Genomic DNA, 18,416 nt, shown 5'->3' with positions numbered 1-18,416 from the left:
CATCAGAACCTGTTGTTAATCACCCATTCAGGCGGGTTACACAACTTTTCTGTCATCTGCCCGATATCCCCGGAGAGGCTCTATCGTATCACTTCCTCCATTTGACGTCCTCCGCTTTTGGGAGTGTAGAAAATTGACTCGACTGTTGGCAGCTCACCACATCAACAAAGAAAATATGGCCTCTAGTGTATAATGCTAGGTGTATGACCGACAATTTTTTTTTTCGATTTTGAGGGGAAGCAAAACTTGTGCAAAATATTTTCCCCCTAGAGTTCCCCAGTACAGCCGTGACGTGAGAGCAAATTTTACTTACTGGTTTTATTTTTATCCGCCGTCAGTGTCATCGTTTGGGGCGATGCTGCCTGGAGGGAGGCCGGCGCCAGGGCACCACCACCGTTGGCGTTCGCCGGCTGGGGAAAGTTCTCGTGCGAGTTGGAATGCTTCCCGTTCGTCGGCTGTTGATCCTTCGCCTGCTGCACCATTGCCGACGTATCGTTATCATCGGCCGTATGTCGGTGAATCGTCGATGCTGATGGATTAACGCCAGTGCCCGAAAACGGCACGATATTCGCCGAAGGTAGCACATGGAACGAGAGAGGAAAGAATAAAAAAAGGGGGAAAATCAATAGCGATTATATATCGTACAACGCACGGGCTTGCATGAAGATAAGGGGGAAAAGATGGCGATCCGATCGCAGGATTTATATCAATTTTGTTTACCCAACCCAACGCGCCAAAAAGCGGGAGGATTCTAAAATTTGTAAATTGTTGGAAAAATTCAATCATTGCTGTTATGAATTGCTTTGAAGTGCGGTTGCCGTTTTACGTCAAAACCGAAGAAGAAAAGATTATGTTATTGAGTTGGATTTTTTTTCAATTTACACTAGAATTTTATAAGATTTTCAGTCGATTATCGAAGAGTATTGATCGTTTATCAGAATTGATATTCCTCGAAAGCGCAATCTATTTCTCAATTCCTCGAAATGTATCGCAGCAAATTGGTTTGGTGGGGAACTTCAAAAACAAGATAAAAATATAAAGTCTATTAAACAATTTTATCGGTAAGCCGTTAGCAGTAATGTTTGAAGTCCATTTTCGTATGGCGATCAACTAGTCAGCGTGTTCTCTAACTGAAATCTCAAATAATGACAGCAATGCATCGAACGGAATGGCTATCATATTGTCATTTTCCTCCTTATTGGACTGGATGGATATTATTCAAATTTCATTTCCCAGCACTCATTCACCATAAATCCAACAGGGACTTGCCCGTCCTCAGAACCACCACAACTCCAAAAAACCCAGGACATTCCATCAAAAACCCCTCGTATTTTCTCGTTGCGTAATGGAAACGTGCGTGTGTTTCCATTTTCGTGCATATTAACGCTTACATTGTTCTAAAATAAAACCATCAAAATCAACAGCGTAGTTTGATGACTTTGCGACTGTTTTTTTTTTTACATTTTGGGTGCTCACGCTTTCCTATTGTACCATCACATGCGATCATGGCCATCGCATCACTAGACCGCAACATTTGCCACTTTCCATCTCGATTTCGGTGCTCAATTTCAATGTCAACAGAAGGTTAGTGAACGTGCGATAAAACCATCAAACTCGATGCCACCGTCAGCATCGGGCTCTCGCCCTCATCTCGCCCCACACGCAACGTGACTTTCCTCGTTTGGCTCATTTCCTTTCCGACTCAAAAAAAAATCCAAATTTGAAGGAGTGTCGATGGCAGGCGGAACCCAGTTCCCTTTTTAAGACAGGCGCCAAAAATGGAAGAACAGTCTACCACAGGCGTTCCAGAACTGCCCGACCCAGCCAGCGTAGAAACGGTTTCCCGCTTAGCTTTTCGCTCATCAGCTTGCCGGGGCGTTGAATTTATGATCCAGCAGCGTTCGGTGTGTGTGTGTGTGTATGTGTGCCCTCGATGGCAATTAACTTCATGCGGACAAGCAACACTTACACATGAGCTGGGTGAGCAGCAGGGCCGAGGTGGAAAATGTGGAAATTTGAAACCATATTACACGTTGGGTGAAAATGTGCAAAGGCTCTACTTCATTCTAGCATTTCCAGCGTGTCATCAGTCTTTCGGGTGTGATAGGTAAAGCTAAGAGGATTTTGCCGAGGGTAGAAATCGCTTTTACTGGAACTCATTTGGTGGATTTATTTCTGAGCCCCGGCGGCTTTCGTGAAGGATCGCCCTTGCGGCGTTTGATTCGTTTCACAAACTTCCACCGAGCAATTAGAACGAATAAACTTGCCGGCTGTCAGCTAGAAACGATGTAAAAATTTATCTGCAATCTTACGCAGAAAGTTGTGCAAGTGCTTTAAACCATACAGTCGCATGAAAACCCCGCATAAGAAAACTCTTACCATAACGAAAAAAAAACAAACCCCACAATCAACCCATCGACGACCAACATACCGCAGGGAAAAACGATTTCCTTCGTTGAAACACTTCACCCAGCAACGGAAGCGACACTCCTGTGCGCGCGCCAGTGCCTAATTTTGCCACCATTTCCCTGCAGCCTAAAACACGCCGCTACTGGGGCTCGGTTCGGTGGTGGTGATCTCGGCAGAATCAAATTAATTACACCCAATCGCGACAAATGCGAAAAACCAACACTTTTCGGGCAAAGCTGCCGCGCGTCTGTTTTGGCTAATGCTCCCGAGAATAGCGCCGCGCCAGATACACGATCGTTTGGAATGAGAAATTTTGTGTATGTTTCGTTTTTTACGCTTCCATTGTTTCGAATCGTTCTGAATGCCTGCCTGCCTGGGGGGCAAGATTTGAATAAATTTCTACTTGCAAACATTAGTGCGAGACCACAAAACAGGCAAGACAAACCCGAACCGCACACACCAGAGCGTTTACTACAAAGTAGCGGAGAGGGATATTGTAGAGGAATAATCGATGCTTTTGAAACTCGAGGGTTCGTGAGCGGCAGCGAGTGTTTCGGTCGGTCTTCCGCTTTTGTTTTATTTGCTGTGCGGGATTTAAATAAATTTCACATCAACAAATTAATGGTCGCAGGAAATGGGCGCCTGTTATGCTGGTTTTCTCCCGCCATCGACCACAAGGGCAGCTGTTTCCGCTGGACGATCGCTTCACCTGACATAGTTGCGCGGTTGTGCGTCCAAGCGGTCCAACAGTGTTCTGGAATGCATCAACCAAACCAAGGCGAGCTGCTACACGAAACTGTTTCCCAACGTACTTAAAACATTGTCGCATTCTCGAAGCGAATGCAAAAGGCGCTGGGCGAAGAAGTAGCCACCTTCACCACGTGAAAGAGCGGCTACCCGAGTACATCCATCAACTACCAAACCGGAATGATAATGAACTTTAAATGCATCGCTTCTTGTTGGACACCCCGACGGTTGGCCGGATCGAGGGTGGTCATCAATTATCGTAGCGTATGGCTTGTTTATCTCGTTCGGAGTGCTTGTATGTATTTTCAGGCAGAAGAAGCGTATGGAGTACCGCATGATAAATATCCTGTGCTCCCCCCCTGGTTTGTCGTGCAGGTTGTTTTAACTTCAACAACAGCTGACATCAACGGCTTGACATTCGCTGATAATCAGCCAGCACACGCTCGTTTGCTTTTTGTATACAATGGTGTTACATTTCTATTTTGTTGATTGTTGATGGGTTTCGAATAAATAAAAAATGTAATAAGATAAAGTGTAACGATGACAAGACTTTTTGAGTTTCACAGTTCTCGGTGTGTATTTTCAGAAGCATTATCAATTAGACCAATAAATCCCTGACCAAGGCAACACTTCAGTTCGGCCTGTTCTTCGGATGACCAAAACAATTAAACAAAAAAGCGTGACTAGCTGCGGTTGTTGATAGCTCGGCAGCCAACCATAGCGACAACTTCACCCTACAAACGATTAAAGACGCTTTCGTGAGCATTTTACCGCAACGAGCCGTACACAGGAGCGTTGCGATGTATTGCAGGAGCAAAATGGTTTTACAATCACTAGTCAAACCCGTCCACAGCGATAAGAGGGGGCATGTGATAAGATAATCGTGGGATTCGCCCATAAATTACAAAGCACTTATGGTGTGGCTGTGTAATCGTTTAACGGTGCTGCTTAGTGTACCCATCGCACACCACCCCTGCACGAAGGGCAGCAATCAGTGAATTCTTGTTTACGAATGAATTTGTCAGAGGAATTCTAACTATCCTTCCCGTTAGTTGAAATAATAACAAATATTCCCAGCAGACATTAGGTACGTCTAACAAATTAACTCAATTAAAACATTCCGCCCACCGTCTGGTACGAAGCGCTGAAGGAAAAAGAAATTTGGACCCAGTGTTCCAGCAACCTTTCCTTTCGTTCAGGGTCACAACATTTGGACATTTCTAATCGTGCGTTGTTCATGAATTTGTGTTTTGTGAGGTTTTTAGCGCGCATCGCTTGTTTGCTTCTCGGCAACATGATAAGAAACTGTGTTTTCTTGGTGATAAGAGCGCACTTTAGCAGTGGACACACAAGTAGTGTGTTGTAAGCGCGAGAAGGGTTTATTAAAAGGCGAAGTGTGCCACACTACTACCGCCTGGAAGATGTCATAATCAGCAGGAATAGGTATTTTAATACAGCGAGAAGCTAACAAACAAACGTAATCTTTCACTCAAATCCATGTATTGAGTAATTTTTTTTAATATGTGACTACTACATGTTCAACTGATAACACGGCGAAGAGCCGTCATAATCTTCAAGATTTTCAGGATCAATATGAGTTATTCATCCAGTTTCGCATATTTTAAACCTACTACACAAAAGCTCCATTTTCTATTCCATTACCTAGGTGAAGGTTTTGCATATTCAAACCATTTCGATGACGCCGCTCAACCTTGCACAGCACGAAAGCTCATTGCTCGTGCGCTCGAAGAGTTCCGTGTGACAGCGACCTCCAGAGGATCGCGCAAATACTATCGATCAATATTTACCAATTTGAGCATCGTTGTAGACAGTGCTTGAACACACGATCCTCTCTCACGAAGCACCATCCATCCGAACTGGCCCAACGGCGGCCACAGCGTTCGCAGCTCGCAGTTCGCCCAAAGTGGTGGACAAAACGAATTAGAAGTTTGCCTCTCCATCCCAATGCAGTGTGTGTTTTGGTTTGCTCTTCGCAACTCGAAATAGATTGTATTAATCCGTGAAGACAACAACATACGTTCGTACTATCCGGGGGGGTGAACCTTGAGCGCCTACCCCGCCTATTAACCCCTTATTTGCTTGATGTTTTCTTCATATCTCAGCTGATTTGCATATCTTTTCAACAAACGGTAAAACAGGTTGTGCGAGATTGCCTCAACGGTGGGATCGTTTAAATTTGGATTTCATGTCTATTTCGAAACTGTCATTGCGTAACTGTGCACTCAGCAACGAGCTTTGAACTATAATGGATTATGGGGTTTTATTACTTACCCGCATTGAATATACGATTTGACAGATTTAATGGAGGTAGCAAATACATTTGTTATCTTTTTTCGCTTTATACAAACATTTATATTCCGGTTTGAATGAGGTGATGCAATGTTAGAAATTGTAACGCACGTTGTATATTATGCATCTGACAGAAAAAAATGAGCCGGTCGAATAGTGAAGGTCGTAAGGCACTATTTAACAACACGACTAGTCTGGGTTCAAATCTCGTTTGATAAACATTGCCTCCTCTTTATACGTAGAACTGAGCTATTCAACAGTAGGTCGTAATACCCACAGAGAGCCATTTGTGGCTTTCATAACGAAAAGCTAAGGCTAAACACACAAAAATCAAATAAAAGCCAAGGAATGGACATACGAATTGGACTACAACTAAAAGGACTCCCTTAACCGTTAAAAGAAATCCCTTAAGAGTAGTGCTAGTTTTCCACAAAACTACTAAAATTCCCCGTACACGTATAAAGTACGCCCTCTTATGGAAACTTTTGGCAAGTGGCTCTCAAGAAACGTATCCAAAATGGCAAACAAAAAGCGCCGGCGTAAAGCAAGAGCAGCTACTCAACCATACAACACCGTGGTAAAACTGCCAACAAATTGAAGACTTTAACACATCCATCGGTCCCGAACGCTGACGCAGAGCAATATTATGATTATGATAATGGCTACGGTTATATGATAATCGTCTCCCCCCCATACAAAACCATACCAAAAATGCTCGGTTTTGAATGCTTCAAGAATAAAACCGACCATCACCGGTCGGAGGTTTGGTCGAAATAGAAATGAACCACTTTACATTTCCGTTTCTACCGACCCACGTCCTTTCCCTGTGGTGTATAATTTTCATCGGTTTTTTTTTGTTTCCTAGCCGCACTTCTTGTCGCACTTACGGAAGGATGGCTGGAACGATACCGGGATAGGGAAAACCCTGTGCTTAAAAGCTAAGTGACCTCTCGGAAGATTGTATTACTTGTATATTTTCTTCCAACAGAAGGCCACCCCAAAGGAAAGGAACGGAAGGATTTGGACAGCAGCAGTAGCAGCGAGCAAAATAAAAAACCAAACCAAACCGACGACGACACAAACACCGACAGTTAGCATAATTTGTCGCCACGGAGAACACGACTAAGCAACAACGCGTCGACGCATAATGATAGCAATGAGTGGATCCGCAAAGCAACGACAAAAAAAAAGAACAACAACGATCATTATAATAACACCGTTGTCAGCGCGTGTGCATCTTGCGTCCTTTATCCAGATGAAAATGAAGCCGAACTGGCCGGAGCAGGAAAGGGAAACAATCATAAAAATTGCTGCTTAATCTTTATATCGCTGTTTTATCATTCCGATACGCGAAGGTTTTACTCTTTCGCAGGCGATTTTAAAACAAAAACGAAAAGGTCGATAACGAATCTTCCCCTGTGCAGACATTCCCGCTAAAGGTTAAGGATCTGCGAAACGGGTATCGTCTCTTCTACCGGTGGGCAAGACATTCCTTTGCCTTTGCCATAAAAAAATGGCACGTTGAATGTCCGAGGAAATAAAACTTTCAAAATACAACACCGTTTCCCCCCAGCGCACATCGACTCGGGCGAACCACGGCATCCGTGCAAAACGATCGTCAAACAAGATTTACATCATAAAAGCCTGAGAGTGTGTACGTGGCCATCGCTTTAAGCAGCCACTTTGCACCAGTCACTTCCTGCATCCGAATAGCTTCATGCTCATGGAGCAGAGTGGAGCTGGTTTTGGCCGTTTCGCAGCCCAACCCGTCCCCCATCGTGGTGGGAAATTGGAACGGTAGCAGGAACACCGATGGCAGGGAAAATCGTTCCACTGGGACCAAACGTCACAAATCGTACCGGTAGTTCATCATATCGTCAGAAGTCGGGAAGGAGGAAGCAAGCACGGTTTCTCACACTTTCAGGGTTTGTTTTTCTTGCTGAACACGATTTGAATTGTGGATTTCCATTTGTTTGAATTTTTATGCTCTTTTGCATTGCCTTTGTCTTCTACGGTTGATTTGGTACCGATCGTATCGTGGTTGTGATTTTATTTAAACCTTGATGTATTTTACACAGCAAATAAGGGCCATGAATAAAAGGAGTTGAAAAATGCTGACTTAAACGCATAAATAATGTATAAAGCAGACCGGGATGCTTAGAATGATTTTCAAGATGCTTTTTGTAGTGAGTGTATAAAGTAGAATTAAAGAAAGCAATAAGACAATCAACGAGTTCTTAAAATTAAAGTAAAACCTTTCAAAACTCAGGTAAAAATATTAACCAATATTTGCACCAAACCAGCGCTGCCCATTTCAATAAGGAAAAGGATGAAGATGGCATGCTATCATGAAAATGTTAAATAAAATGCAAACACTTTGCCATTCCTGTCCACACGCCCGGGGAAGACCCTTTTCGCGTGTAAAACATTAATAATTTAAAACACATCCATAAATTCAAAGCAATACCAGGCCTCGACGTCAAGGGTAGTACCGTCAGCGCGTGCAGGCACGTTCTGATGCGAAATGATTTTTGCGATGTTCATGAAAATGCCGGTGGCGTGAAAACTCGACAGAAGTTTCCACCAAACCCCTATCGATACCCGGGAGCGTGCCTCGACGACAACCAACGGCTGGGGCAGGAGATATTGCCGGTCCAGAGCAGTTTCAGCCAACTCGCTCGGAAGGCACGCGTTAAACAGAAATCATTGCCCGATTTTGGCTCGATTTGCCTGTATCTTTTCCTTTTTCCATACCATGTCCATCTAACAAACGACCGCAACGAGAAAGTTGAACCTTTCTGACTAATAGAAAAAAAATGCACACCCGTACGAAATGAATCAAGGAATAAATAAATGCCGGGTCATTCCTGGGCACCAAAATCAAACTTTTGGCCCAGCGCTCAAGAATGCCGCAAAATGTGAAAAAAGTTCCCAGGCACCGAAGGAAACAGAGCAGCGAAAGTAGCCACAGGGGTGAATGTGGATGGACCCAACCTTAAGGAAATACGTGTCATTTTCCTTTTGATCGCACCACGTCGGTGCGGTGTCGTACATTCTCCGGGCTTGTTGGTGTTGGTGCTAGGAAAAATGTCTCACAGCAGAGCATCACGCAAGTTCTGCTCCATCCAAGGCAACAATTTCGTGCACTTCATTCCGATTCGGTTTGCGCTAGGATGCACCCGGATGCTTGTTATCGGTCTAAGCGGAATGCAAAACTGCCGAAGTGGGTTCAAAAAGGTGAGAGACACATCGCCTCCTTCCCACGACACATCTTCGACGATTGGAGGAAGTGGACGCGCTTGTTTCGATGACCTATGACTTTTATTCTATTTCACGCTTTCCTCCTCCCTACGAGAGAACATGAGAGAGCGCATTCGCATGAACTTATAATGCTTCGACCCCTCGGAAAAAGATGCCCGGCATGACCGGCACCGGCAGTGGCAAAGATGAGAAGGTCAATGTGACCAAGTCGGGACCGAGAGCAAATCGAATCCCCCCTCGGCAAAAACAACTTCACTTGACACTGTTGACACACGCACACCACCCGGAAAACTCAAACCACCCACCAAACTGCAGGCAGAATATTGGAGTGTCACGGAGGTTTAGCAATTTATTTTTTAAATGGCTCTTATCGTAAATTTCGCTGCATGCTACTGGAGATGTAGCTATTTTTAATTTAACGATCGCTGCTTGTTCACTGCATAGGGACGCTTTTCCTGCACACATACATCGTTATGGATGGCCGTACCGAAAAATTGATAACCCAAGCGAAATATCTTGATGAAAGCCCTAAATTACACTGTTTGATTTATTGAGTAAAAATCTATTAAGTAAAGTGTGTGAGTGTTTGTACAAAATGACCCTTTAATTAATAAAAAAAAAACGATTGCAATGCACGAACAAGTTCACCGAACTTCACATTTCATTCATGCGTTACAAAAAGCTTAACGGTAAATTAGGAAAACTTTCCAGCCATTTCGGTGTCCCTCCTGCCCGTACCGTGTCACAACCCGTCGCTTGCCGATGTGCGATTCCCGGTGAACGTTGATGCCTAAGATGCTTCGTAAGTGTAGCAGCATCATGCCCACATATCGTACAACCGGAGGGCACACTCACACAAACATCACACGCGGGCAAAGTTTGTCCAAATAATTTGCAAATAAAGCACAACAATAAATCCTCCCCGGCCTTCTTATTTATTTTGCACGCTTGTTCGCTCCCGCATTATTGTCCTTTTTGTGATGCAGGCAGCCGCACGCGGGAGACGGCAGAGCGAAGTCACTTTGACAAACTAGCTCCAGAAACCATCCAGACCATGGTACATGTGTGTGCGTGAATGACATAAGAAGGAACACGCGCCCTTTCCATCGCGTGTGTGGAGTTTTCCATTAGAAAGTGACGCTTGGAGCGAAGAGGGAAGGAAACACGTCCTAAGTGTGTGTGTGTTTTAGTGTTCTGGGCACGAGGTGTGCAAGTCCATATAAACTTCCCTAAACTTAAGTGAAACTAACCCCGACAAAGTTCACAAGACCGCATGACGTTAACGTAGAGAATCTTTGCCTCCATATTATCCGACACTTCTCCGACAAGCGTTGGCTTCGTCAAATCATTCCTGCATAGAGTGGTGGTGGGCAGGATTAAAAATCATTTGAAAATTGCTTTCGGCCGTGTCTGGGGGGGTCGTGTCGGCTACATTTTAAATGCAGTCAGCGCTCTAGCACCTACATTAGCTAACCAGGGGACAGACTGCTAGCTCAACATCATCGGAAGATGGAAAAGTTGTAGCTATTTATAGACGGGCAATTTTTTTTTGCCCGACTCCAACACGCTTGAAGCATCATCTTTGACGATACGGCGTTGAAGTTGCATACGAAATCAGCTTCCTTTCATATGGAATACCTAACAGGAATGGATGACATCACAGGTATCTTAAAGATGTCGTATAAAGTGAACATTTTACGCATTTCTTGAGAGAATTTTCCACTTCACCTTTATATTGAACGCTGTTCTCCAGCGCTCGAAAAATTCCCAATAAATCAGCACAAATTCGCATTACTAAAACTTCAACGCAATAGAAAACTTCTCTGTTAACGTTATTTTGAAGGTATTCTCAATAAACCTTTTATTAAAAGCAACCGATACTTTCAGCAAATGCACACTCATTTCACTCGTCTAATTCGGCCGCCGTGCCACGTTCGGCAGGAAACACAAATGGAAACCATTAGCGAGAAAACGTTACTGTGGCGATCGCAACACCCAAACCAAACGCAAATACCGCAAATGTTTGCGTTGCAGAAATCACAAACCCACCGCCGGGGATCGCTTCCGGTGCCGGGGGTGCTGCGACGCATGCCGAAGGAAATAAGAAATGGAGAGCAGAAGGAGCGTCCAGGTTTTGCGATCCGCGTCATGTTTCGTCTTGTTTGTGCGGTGATTTAGTCGTTACGTTGATTGATATTATTAGTTTGTTGCACTGGGGCTTGCCTGCCGTGCCTGGTGGGGGTTTCGGGTGTAGAGTCCCGGTACACCGGTGTGTGCCGTGGCCTAGAAGATGGGAAGCGTCGCGGTGTTTTAGCAGTTAGTTTGATGATTCGGTTGTTTTTGTTCCTTTCGGCGTCCGCCGGGTTCGCGGGTCCCCTTGATTGGTTGGAGCAATTTATGCAACGATTATGATGCTGTTTTTAACGTTATCGTCTATATTTCATGAATAATGTTGACCTCGGCAAGAAATTCGGAGTTCTTTAATTAAACTGCGTTCAGGCAAATGGTGCGTTATTTTCTTTTGCGAGGAAGCATACTCAATTTGATATGTTTTATGGTAATGAAATGTTCTTAACAAAGATTTAATTCTATTGCGCTATTGAGACTGCTTCAGGAGCTCAGGTTTAGGGCAAAATTGCATTTTATTATCTACCAAAATTGATTATTCTGAGTTATTTTCAATCTGCACTAAAATGTTCAGAAAAGGTAGACTTATTTCTGCTGCAATCCAAACAATTCACCATAGCAAACACGATGATTGCTTCTAGCATTGTCTCGTGTATCTCTCAATTTATTAGAAATACCAATAGTTGCGCTTTGTTTACAATCCCATCCGCGTGTTGCTGAATCCTCTTCGCTGGCGTGCATTATTGTTGCACACCGGCAACGTTAGCCATGCATTCCGCGATATCCACCACCACCGCAAACCAGCAGACCGACAGGGGAGGCTCATGTAAACATACTTGAACTTGCCGCCACGGTTCACACGCGACCGTCTGGGGCCGTGCTTGCACCTAGACACACACTCACGCGACGGAAGCCCTACGGCTAGCTAAACAGCTCGCCCCGGCATCCCTCGCCACGCGATGGCAATGACCAAGGACAAAGAATTCGAACCGAAAGGTTGCCTGTCGGAAGCTGGTATGAGTGCATGCGTGTGAGTGTCTGTGTCGAATGGAAGAGAAATTGGAAACCTTCGAAGTGCATCGTATGGAAAATCGATGGTGAAAAGCAGACAAAGGGGAAAATGTATCCAGTCTGTATCCTATTAGCAGTTACAAAATACGATACAAATTTACTAAAAAAGTTCGAAAGTATATCATGTATCTCATTACATTGTAAATCAACAAAGTTATACAAAAAACTATCATGTACGTTAATATGTTACTAACATCACACTCAAAAACCTAAGCCGGCTTCAAAATTTATCAAAAATACACTTCAGCACATCTCATCGCTCAATTAATTATCCTTTTCGTGTTTCATATTTTACACAAATGACCACACCACACTCCAATGTCATAAACATAAAAAGGACCCTTCCCACAAATCGGTTCCAACATGCACACACACACAAGCACGGGCACATACAAATCACCTTCTTCCTCACTGGAGCATATGGAAGCAGCACCGCTTATATGCAAGCAGCAAAGAGCAGGAGTAAATTATGGTACATACTTTTGAAGGGAAATACGAAATTCTTCTGTCCATTCGAGCCCCATCAAACTCCTCCCCACTCCGCCCGGCGCTCCCTTAACCCTCTTTCCACTGTCAAGCGCTAAACTGCAGCACGAGTGAATCTGTGTATTCTTAATGTCCGATAATAAAGTACACCCATAAAAGCCAAATTGAGCAACGCACCCGTTTTTCACACCATCTCTCCAAAGGTATGTGAAGCTCATGTTTGCAAATGCCGGGCCGCAGGCAGTCGGGACGGTCTCCGCGGGATAGGAGGGGCCGGTGGTGCCGAAAGACGAAGGAAATGAGACCGCTTGAAGTTCCTTCCCCCGGAGATTGGGGTAGGAACTTTTTGGCGTGAAGCGAAAAGCGCAAGAAAAGCTACCGAACTTCTTGCAATTGATGGGCGCGCAAAAGAGACGAGCGACGGAATATACCGGATGACCGTATGCAGGCCCCGGCAAAACACGGGACGAGGCGAGCGACGAACGAACAGTTACACAGGCAACGATCAAAGTAAGGGAAATGTTCGCAAAACAACAAAAAAAAAAGGAAGAAGGAAAAAATCGAGAAGCAAAAAATTGCAAACAGCGAAAAAAATGCGGCATCTGAGGAAAAACTTGGGGCTCTCACCAAAAGCTGGGAAAACTTATTTCCCGGCTACCCTTTTCCGTGGCCGATGGGAGATTACGGTGGAGGAGGCATGGAATGCGGCAACCAGGGGTGGAGTGGTTCATGAATAAACCAGACGCATTTCGCTGTAGTGCGACACATGGACGCCTCACACATACACGACCTTTAACCTGTTCGAACGGTTGAAGCTACCAAACATCACTTTTGCTGGAAAATGGAAGGCAACAGAAGAAGGAAAAAAAGCACGCCTCAAAACGAAGATCCGATTTTTAACAAAACGGGTGAGTGAACAAAAAAAAATGAAGAGACAATCGTTCCTTACCCACAACCCGGCACAAAAAAAGGCGACCCAAACGGCGGCAGGCGGCATCGGTTGGTACGGCGAAGATGGAGAGAGAAAATAAAACAAAAGCGCAAGGATATCTTCTCGGATATCCGCGCGCTAAACGGGATGAAAGACGAGATAAAACGTGGCAAAATATTGTGCCGCTTATATTTCCGCTTTTCGCGCGGAAGACCTCCGCTTCGTCTCAATAGCGAGGGACGGAAGGGGATTGTTTCTGTGGACAGGTTTTCCTCTCCCCCTCATCAAGCTCCTAGGCACGCGATCTTCAGGTGCCCCTATCCATTTTCACAGATCGTCAACGGGGCTCATGTTATTGCAACATTGTCACAACAGTGTCGGGGTTGGACGTCGCTTGTGCCACCAAAACAAACTCCCATAAGCCCAGCACCAGTACCGCAATAAGCCAGGTTAGGTTGGCAAAGCAAAGCGGACGGAGTGCGATGAAACAAAAACAAACGCAACGGAATATCGGCCGAAAATCACGGTTGCCCGTACTTTAAATATTTTATTTTATTTATCTTTCGACACTACGGGCGTAAAAGAGCCTACACTTTACCAAACACCCCACTTGACCGGTTACCGTTCCACGATCGATCCCGGGGTTTTTTTTCACCCCCGAACCCGTCGTAACACATTGTGACTTCTGTTTCGTTTTTTTTACAACATACATGTTTATGCTTTCATTTTACTCTCTTTCTTCCTGGTAGCTTTCACAGCTGATAAAGTGACGGTTGGTGCTTTTTTATCTGACTGCCGGTTTCGGGTTCACCGGGTTGTTTTGGACCGAAGGACATATATTTTTTCCAACAGTGGACTTGACGATGGCGATGGCGGAACGATGGTGGACCGCTTGTGATGGTGATGGTAATATGTTTTTATCTGTCGAAGCTTAGTGTCTTGTTTCGATTGGGTCTTGGGGGGAGGAGGAGGGACATTGCAGTAGCAACATAACAATGAAGGCCAAATGTCGAAATGCTGATTGTGCTTATTGGATCATGGTGTTTTATTTGTTTGTTAGTTTTTTTAAGCTCAAACATTTGTAAGTTAACCCTTAAGAAGAGAGAGAATATTAAATCCATCAAATGTACAGACAAAGGCATATTATTGGTGCCTTCAAATTTGAAGAGATCTCAAAATTTGGGTTTCAAAATTTACATATATCATTAAATATTTTAATATTTTCAACACAAGTACCATAATACATTCGTAGAATAAAGTACGCGTTGTGTATTTGAGAAATAATATAAGATTTGCCCTTCTTAAGCTTAACGCCAATGAGTCTATTTCGAATTTCCATTAAACTGTCTGACCGGTACGGCGGTAAATATGTTGAACAAATGAAATATGAGAAGCCCAACCACTAAAACCCACGGAAATTCATAAAGCGGATAATGAACTCTAAGAATCGCACCCATAAGCAAAATGAAGCGCTCCATCAGAAGAATAATTAATTTTCCATTTCCAGTCCCTCCATTCCCCCACCACACACATTCCCCACATATCCGCCCACCTCCCATCGGGACCGGATGATTGAATATTTAGAACCTATCGTACACGGTGTTCCTTCCCATCAGGGGCACGGCAGAGGTGATAACCCCAAAGCGAACCCCAAAGGGCTGCACACGTATGTGTACACGTATTTACCCTATGCCCTTCTATAGCACGTCCCCCGTAGCGTAAATCAACCTCGTGCACAGTAAGCTCCGAGGCTGGCCGCATTTGAACGACTTCCCGTTCATTACTCTCTCGCGCGGTCTCGCCCCGGTCTCTCTATGATAAATCGAACAAAGACACGGAGATGATGCCCTGGTGCCCGGACCGCCAATCCCACAGCACGGCGAGACCTCTTTTATCCCGCCGAGAGCATTTCGTATGCTGCTGTTTTGCTTTTTCCCACCGGCAGTGGGTATTGGAACAGAAACAGAAAATGATTATAAAAACGAATTAAACCGAAGCGGAGACTATCGTGGCCCGCACGCGCCCCAACCGCAACGTTGTGTGTGCCGTGAGCGACCGGGCGTCTCCATTTCCGGTGGGTTGAGCTGTGTTGTGTGTTACCTTTGCGCATCTAAATGTCCTGCAGACACGCCATCTCGAATCAATGGGATAGAGCGGGGTTTGTTTTTTTTTTTGTTTTGCTCTTCCCTTTAATCTCCCACCGCTCAGACATCGCTTTGAATCGCTTTATCATAACACGCATACGACAAACCGGTAAGCGTAAGCAAACGCACACACTCTCGCGTGTGCGTGGGTGTGTTTGTGTCCTTTTTCATTCAAATCCCGGGAACGGGAACCACGGGATGTAGCGATTCATCTCGCGTTTCTACGCTAAAGGATAAGCGCGTACTCGTTAAGAATTGTGAGTATTCGTACGACAGTACGTGTTGCGGGAGGCACGTGTTGTAGCGTAAAACTAGCAGAACCACACCGTACGCCGGTGGCAGAGATAGCGCGCGGATAGGCCTAGACCGAATTGGGAAGAAATCCCTGTGCCATTTAGTCGTATATGTGTTAATGCGAGCAATTATTTCTCCATCATTCATCATCCAGCTGGAAGGGTTTCGCAACGTGAAACACCGGCATCATTTGCCGGAGTCGATGTGGAGTAATTAAGAGTAGATCTCGTGCGCAACCCTCCTGCAATGCATCTTCTGTGCTCTCTGCCTGGAGTAAATTATTGATTCATGGAAAATACGTATGCAACGTATGGTTTTTAGATGGAAAGCCATATTTCATGCATTATTCATTGCTTTTGTTGCGTGTCATTAAAAAGATTATGAAATTTTCCATCCAAATGAAATGCGATGCATCAGAACAACAGAGTCGCTTATATTTCGGTTGCAATTTTAGGAATTCTGCGTTGTACATGGTTTATAGCACAAAATTTCAACTAATCCAAAATCGTTGCTTATCGATCGTTTAAAAACCAAGCTTAAATGTTACGTAAACGGAACTAGTTGAATTTAGCCTCAGTTTGCAGTAGTGTCACTAACACACACTCCCGGCCAACAGAGCAAGCAACACAATCAGGAGAGTCAACCTCAGACATATTCTTACAACACGCACGATCGCTATCCACGAAAAAAGCACCCACATCCCATCCAGCAAGAACAACAACATAAACAAACGCACCACCGTTCAGAGACGCCCGGCGGCATAATCAAGGGAACGGCATCGATCCGAAACACGTCAGGAAAAATGAACAGCTTTCACTCCCAACTAGGGCCCCTGAAGGGTTGACAGGGAAAAGGGCACCCGTAGCTGACGGCTCCAAAACGCGCCACCGCTGCAGCTGCGTTTCACTGCTCAGAACGCGGATGGGTGGATTGGTGTAAAAGGAAGGAAAAGTTTACGCAAGCGAAACTCCTTGTGAAGGCGGACGGAACAACTGTCGACGTCATCGACGCCGTCACCCATCAGCGCCCTAGAGCTCGGAACAAAAGGGAAATGACCTTTCACAAACGCCATCCGTCATGCTGTCGTTGGGGGGTGGAGACGATGCTTACAGTGTTTAGTGTGCGTGCTGTTGAAGGTGTGTATGTGTAAGGCATACGCATCACTGATCTGACGGTTTCAGGATACATACACGCACCAGGATGTTGCAAGGGATGCAGAAAAAACAAGGAAATGAACGACTAAACAGTGACAGAGCTGATGGAGGAGTTGTGCATCAGACATCGTTAATGATGCTGCACCGTAGACTTTAATTCTACACACAATCAAGGTGAATTACAGGATATAGACACATTTTGCGAAAGTTACAAAAAGGAAATAATTAACTTGGACGATGCTTGGTTCAATAATTAGGTAGATTAGACTAAAAGAATTAACTTAGGAAATATTAGAATCTTTCCTATAATCAAATATTTTGAGAATTTTCTACGTGAAATTTGCCATTTATTTTAAAGGTTTTAAAGAATTGCCACATTAATATCAAAGTATCAAGAACTCTTAAACGGTACTTTACAACTTGGATCGTATCATACAAGCTCGACCTCAAAGTTCTTGTCTTAGTTACACCGAATCGATTATAAGCCTTTTATGTTAAATAAAGCTCTTTAATTGCTTTTTAAGAAGATGCCCAGGGTATTTCACGTTACCGAATATACCCAGAAAGTACAATGATCCCTGGTGGAAACTCCAGCTTTTGACTCATCAACGTTAAGGAATTACCAACGAAGAAAAAAAAAGGTAGGAAACTTTCTCCACACACAAGAAGGGTGAAACAGTCAAAGTAAATTACGGAAACGCACCAGCTTTCCAATAACCGTGGGTAGCTTTGGTCAGCATTCGATGATCGTCACAAAAAAAAGAACTGTAACGAAATACCACGAAAGAAAAAGCAACCTCCCCAGAACTCCCCTGGCGGCAAACGAAAGAAATTACACCAGTGAAATCTAAAATGTGATTAGGGATTTTTTCGGGTAATGAAAGCACGCGTATGAACCCTCCCAGACCAAGATCTTCGATACACTTTGTACAGTGGAACTGAGGGGGGGACAAGAAAATGCAAAAAAAAATAAAATGAAATTAAGAAAAAGCGCTCGCTGGTTGGAAGATGAGTTTCCGAAGACGATTCCACACAACACACACTCACCCACACACAGGGCCACCCACAGGACAGCCATGGCGACCCTCGTCAGGGGAATTCAACAGAGCTTTTAGTTTCTTTATTGATGTCCTTGCCATCGGCGCCAGCCTCCGGTTTACGTAGGGAAAATATGTATGCATAGTAGGTGGGGTATGTTTGTGTGCTTAATGATTTAAGGACATCTCCTTCCGAGTGGTGGCGATTCTTTCTTTTTTCGACGCCACCTCCAAGGCGTCTTTGCTTTGTGAAACTCCCTCGCAAATTTACCGAACATGAGAAAAAGACGAGATTAGACGGGGGAGAGAGAGAGAGAGAGAGAGAGAGAGAGAGAAAAAAGAGAGAATAAAAATACACCGAAAATGGTACCATGTCCCATTGCGTCGGTCCAGGATCACCGATCGGTCGGCAAAAGCGGAACGAGATTTCCCAATCAAATGAAAA

The 18,416-nt window shown here is 44.5% G+C and overlaps 1 protein-coding gene across 2 annotated transcripts in view; it reads right to left on the bottom strand.

The window, feature by feature from the left end:
- LOC128300317 (TGF-beta receptor type-1) overlaps positions 1 to 18,416 on the bottom strand; it is a 74,347-nt gene that overhangs the window by 42,830 nt on the left and 13,101 nt on the right. For both annotated transcript variants that reach the window (XM_053036335.1, XM_053036336.1), the window contains exon 3: positions 314 to 529. In XM_053036335.1, the coding sequence (XP_052892295.1) occupies positions 314 to 529 (216 nt within the window). The remainder of the gene's footprint in view (positions 1 to 313; positions 530 to 18,416) is intronic.

This window comes from Anopheles moucheti, chromosome 3 (genome assembly GCF_943734755.1).
Source record: "Anopheles moucheti chromosome 3, idAnoMoucSN_F20_07, whole genome shotgun sequence".
Classification (NCBI taxonomy): Eukaryota; Metazoa; Arthropoda; class Insecta; order Diptera; family Culicidae; genus Anopheles; species Anopheles moucheti.
Note: the sequence above shows the minus strand (reverse complement) of the source record. Positions and strands in the feature narration are given on the sequence as shown.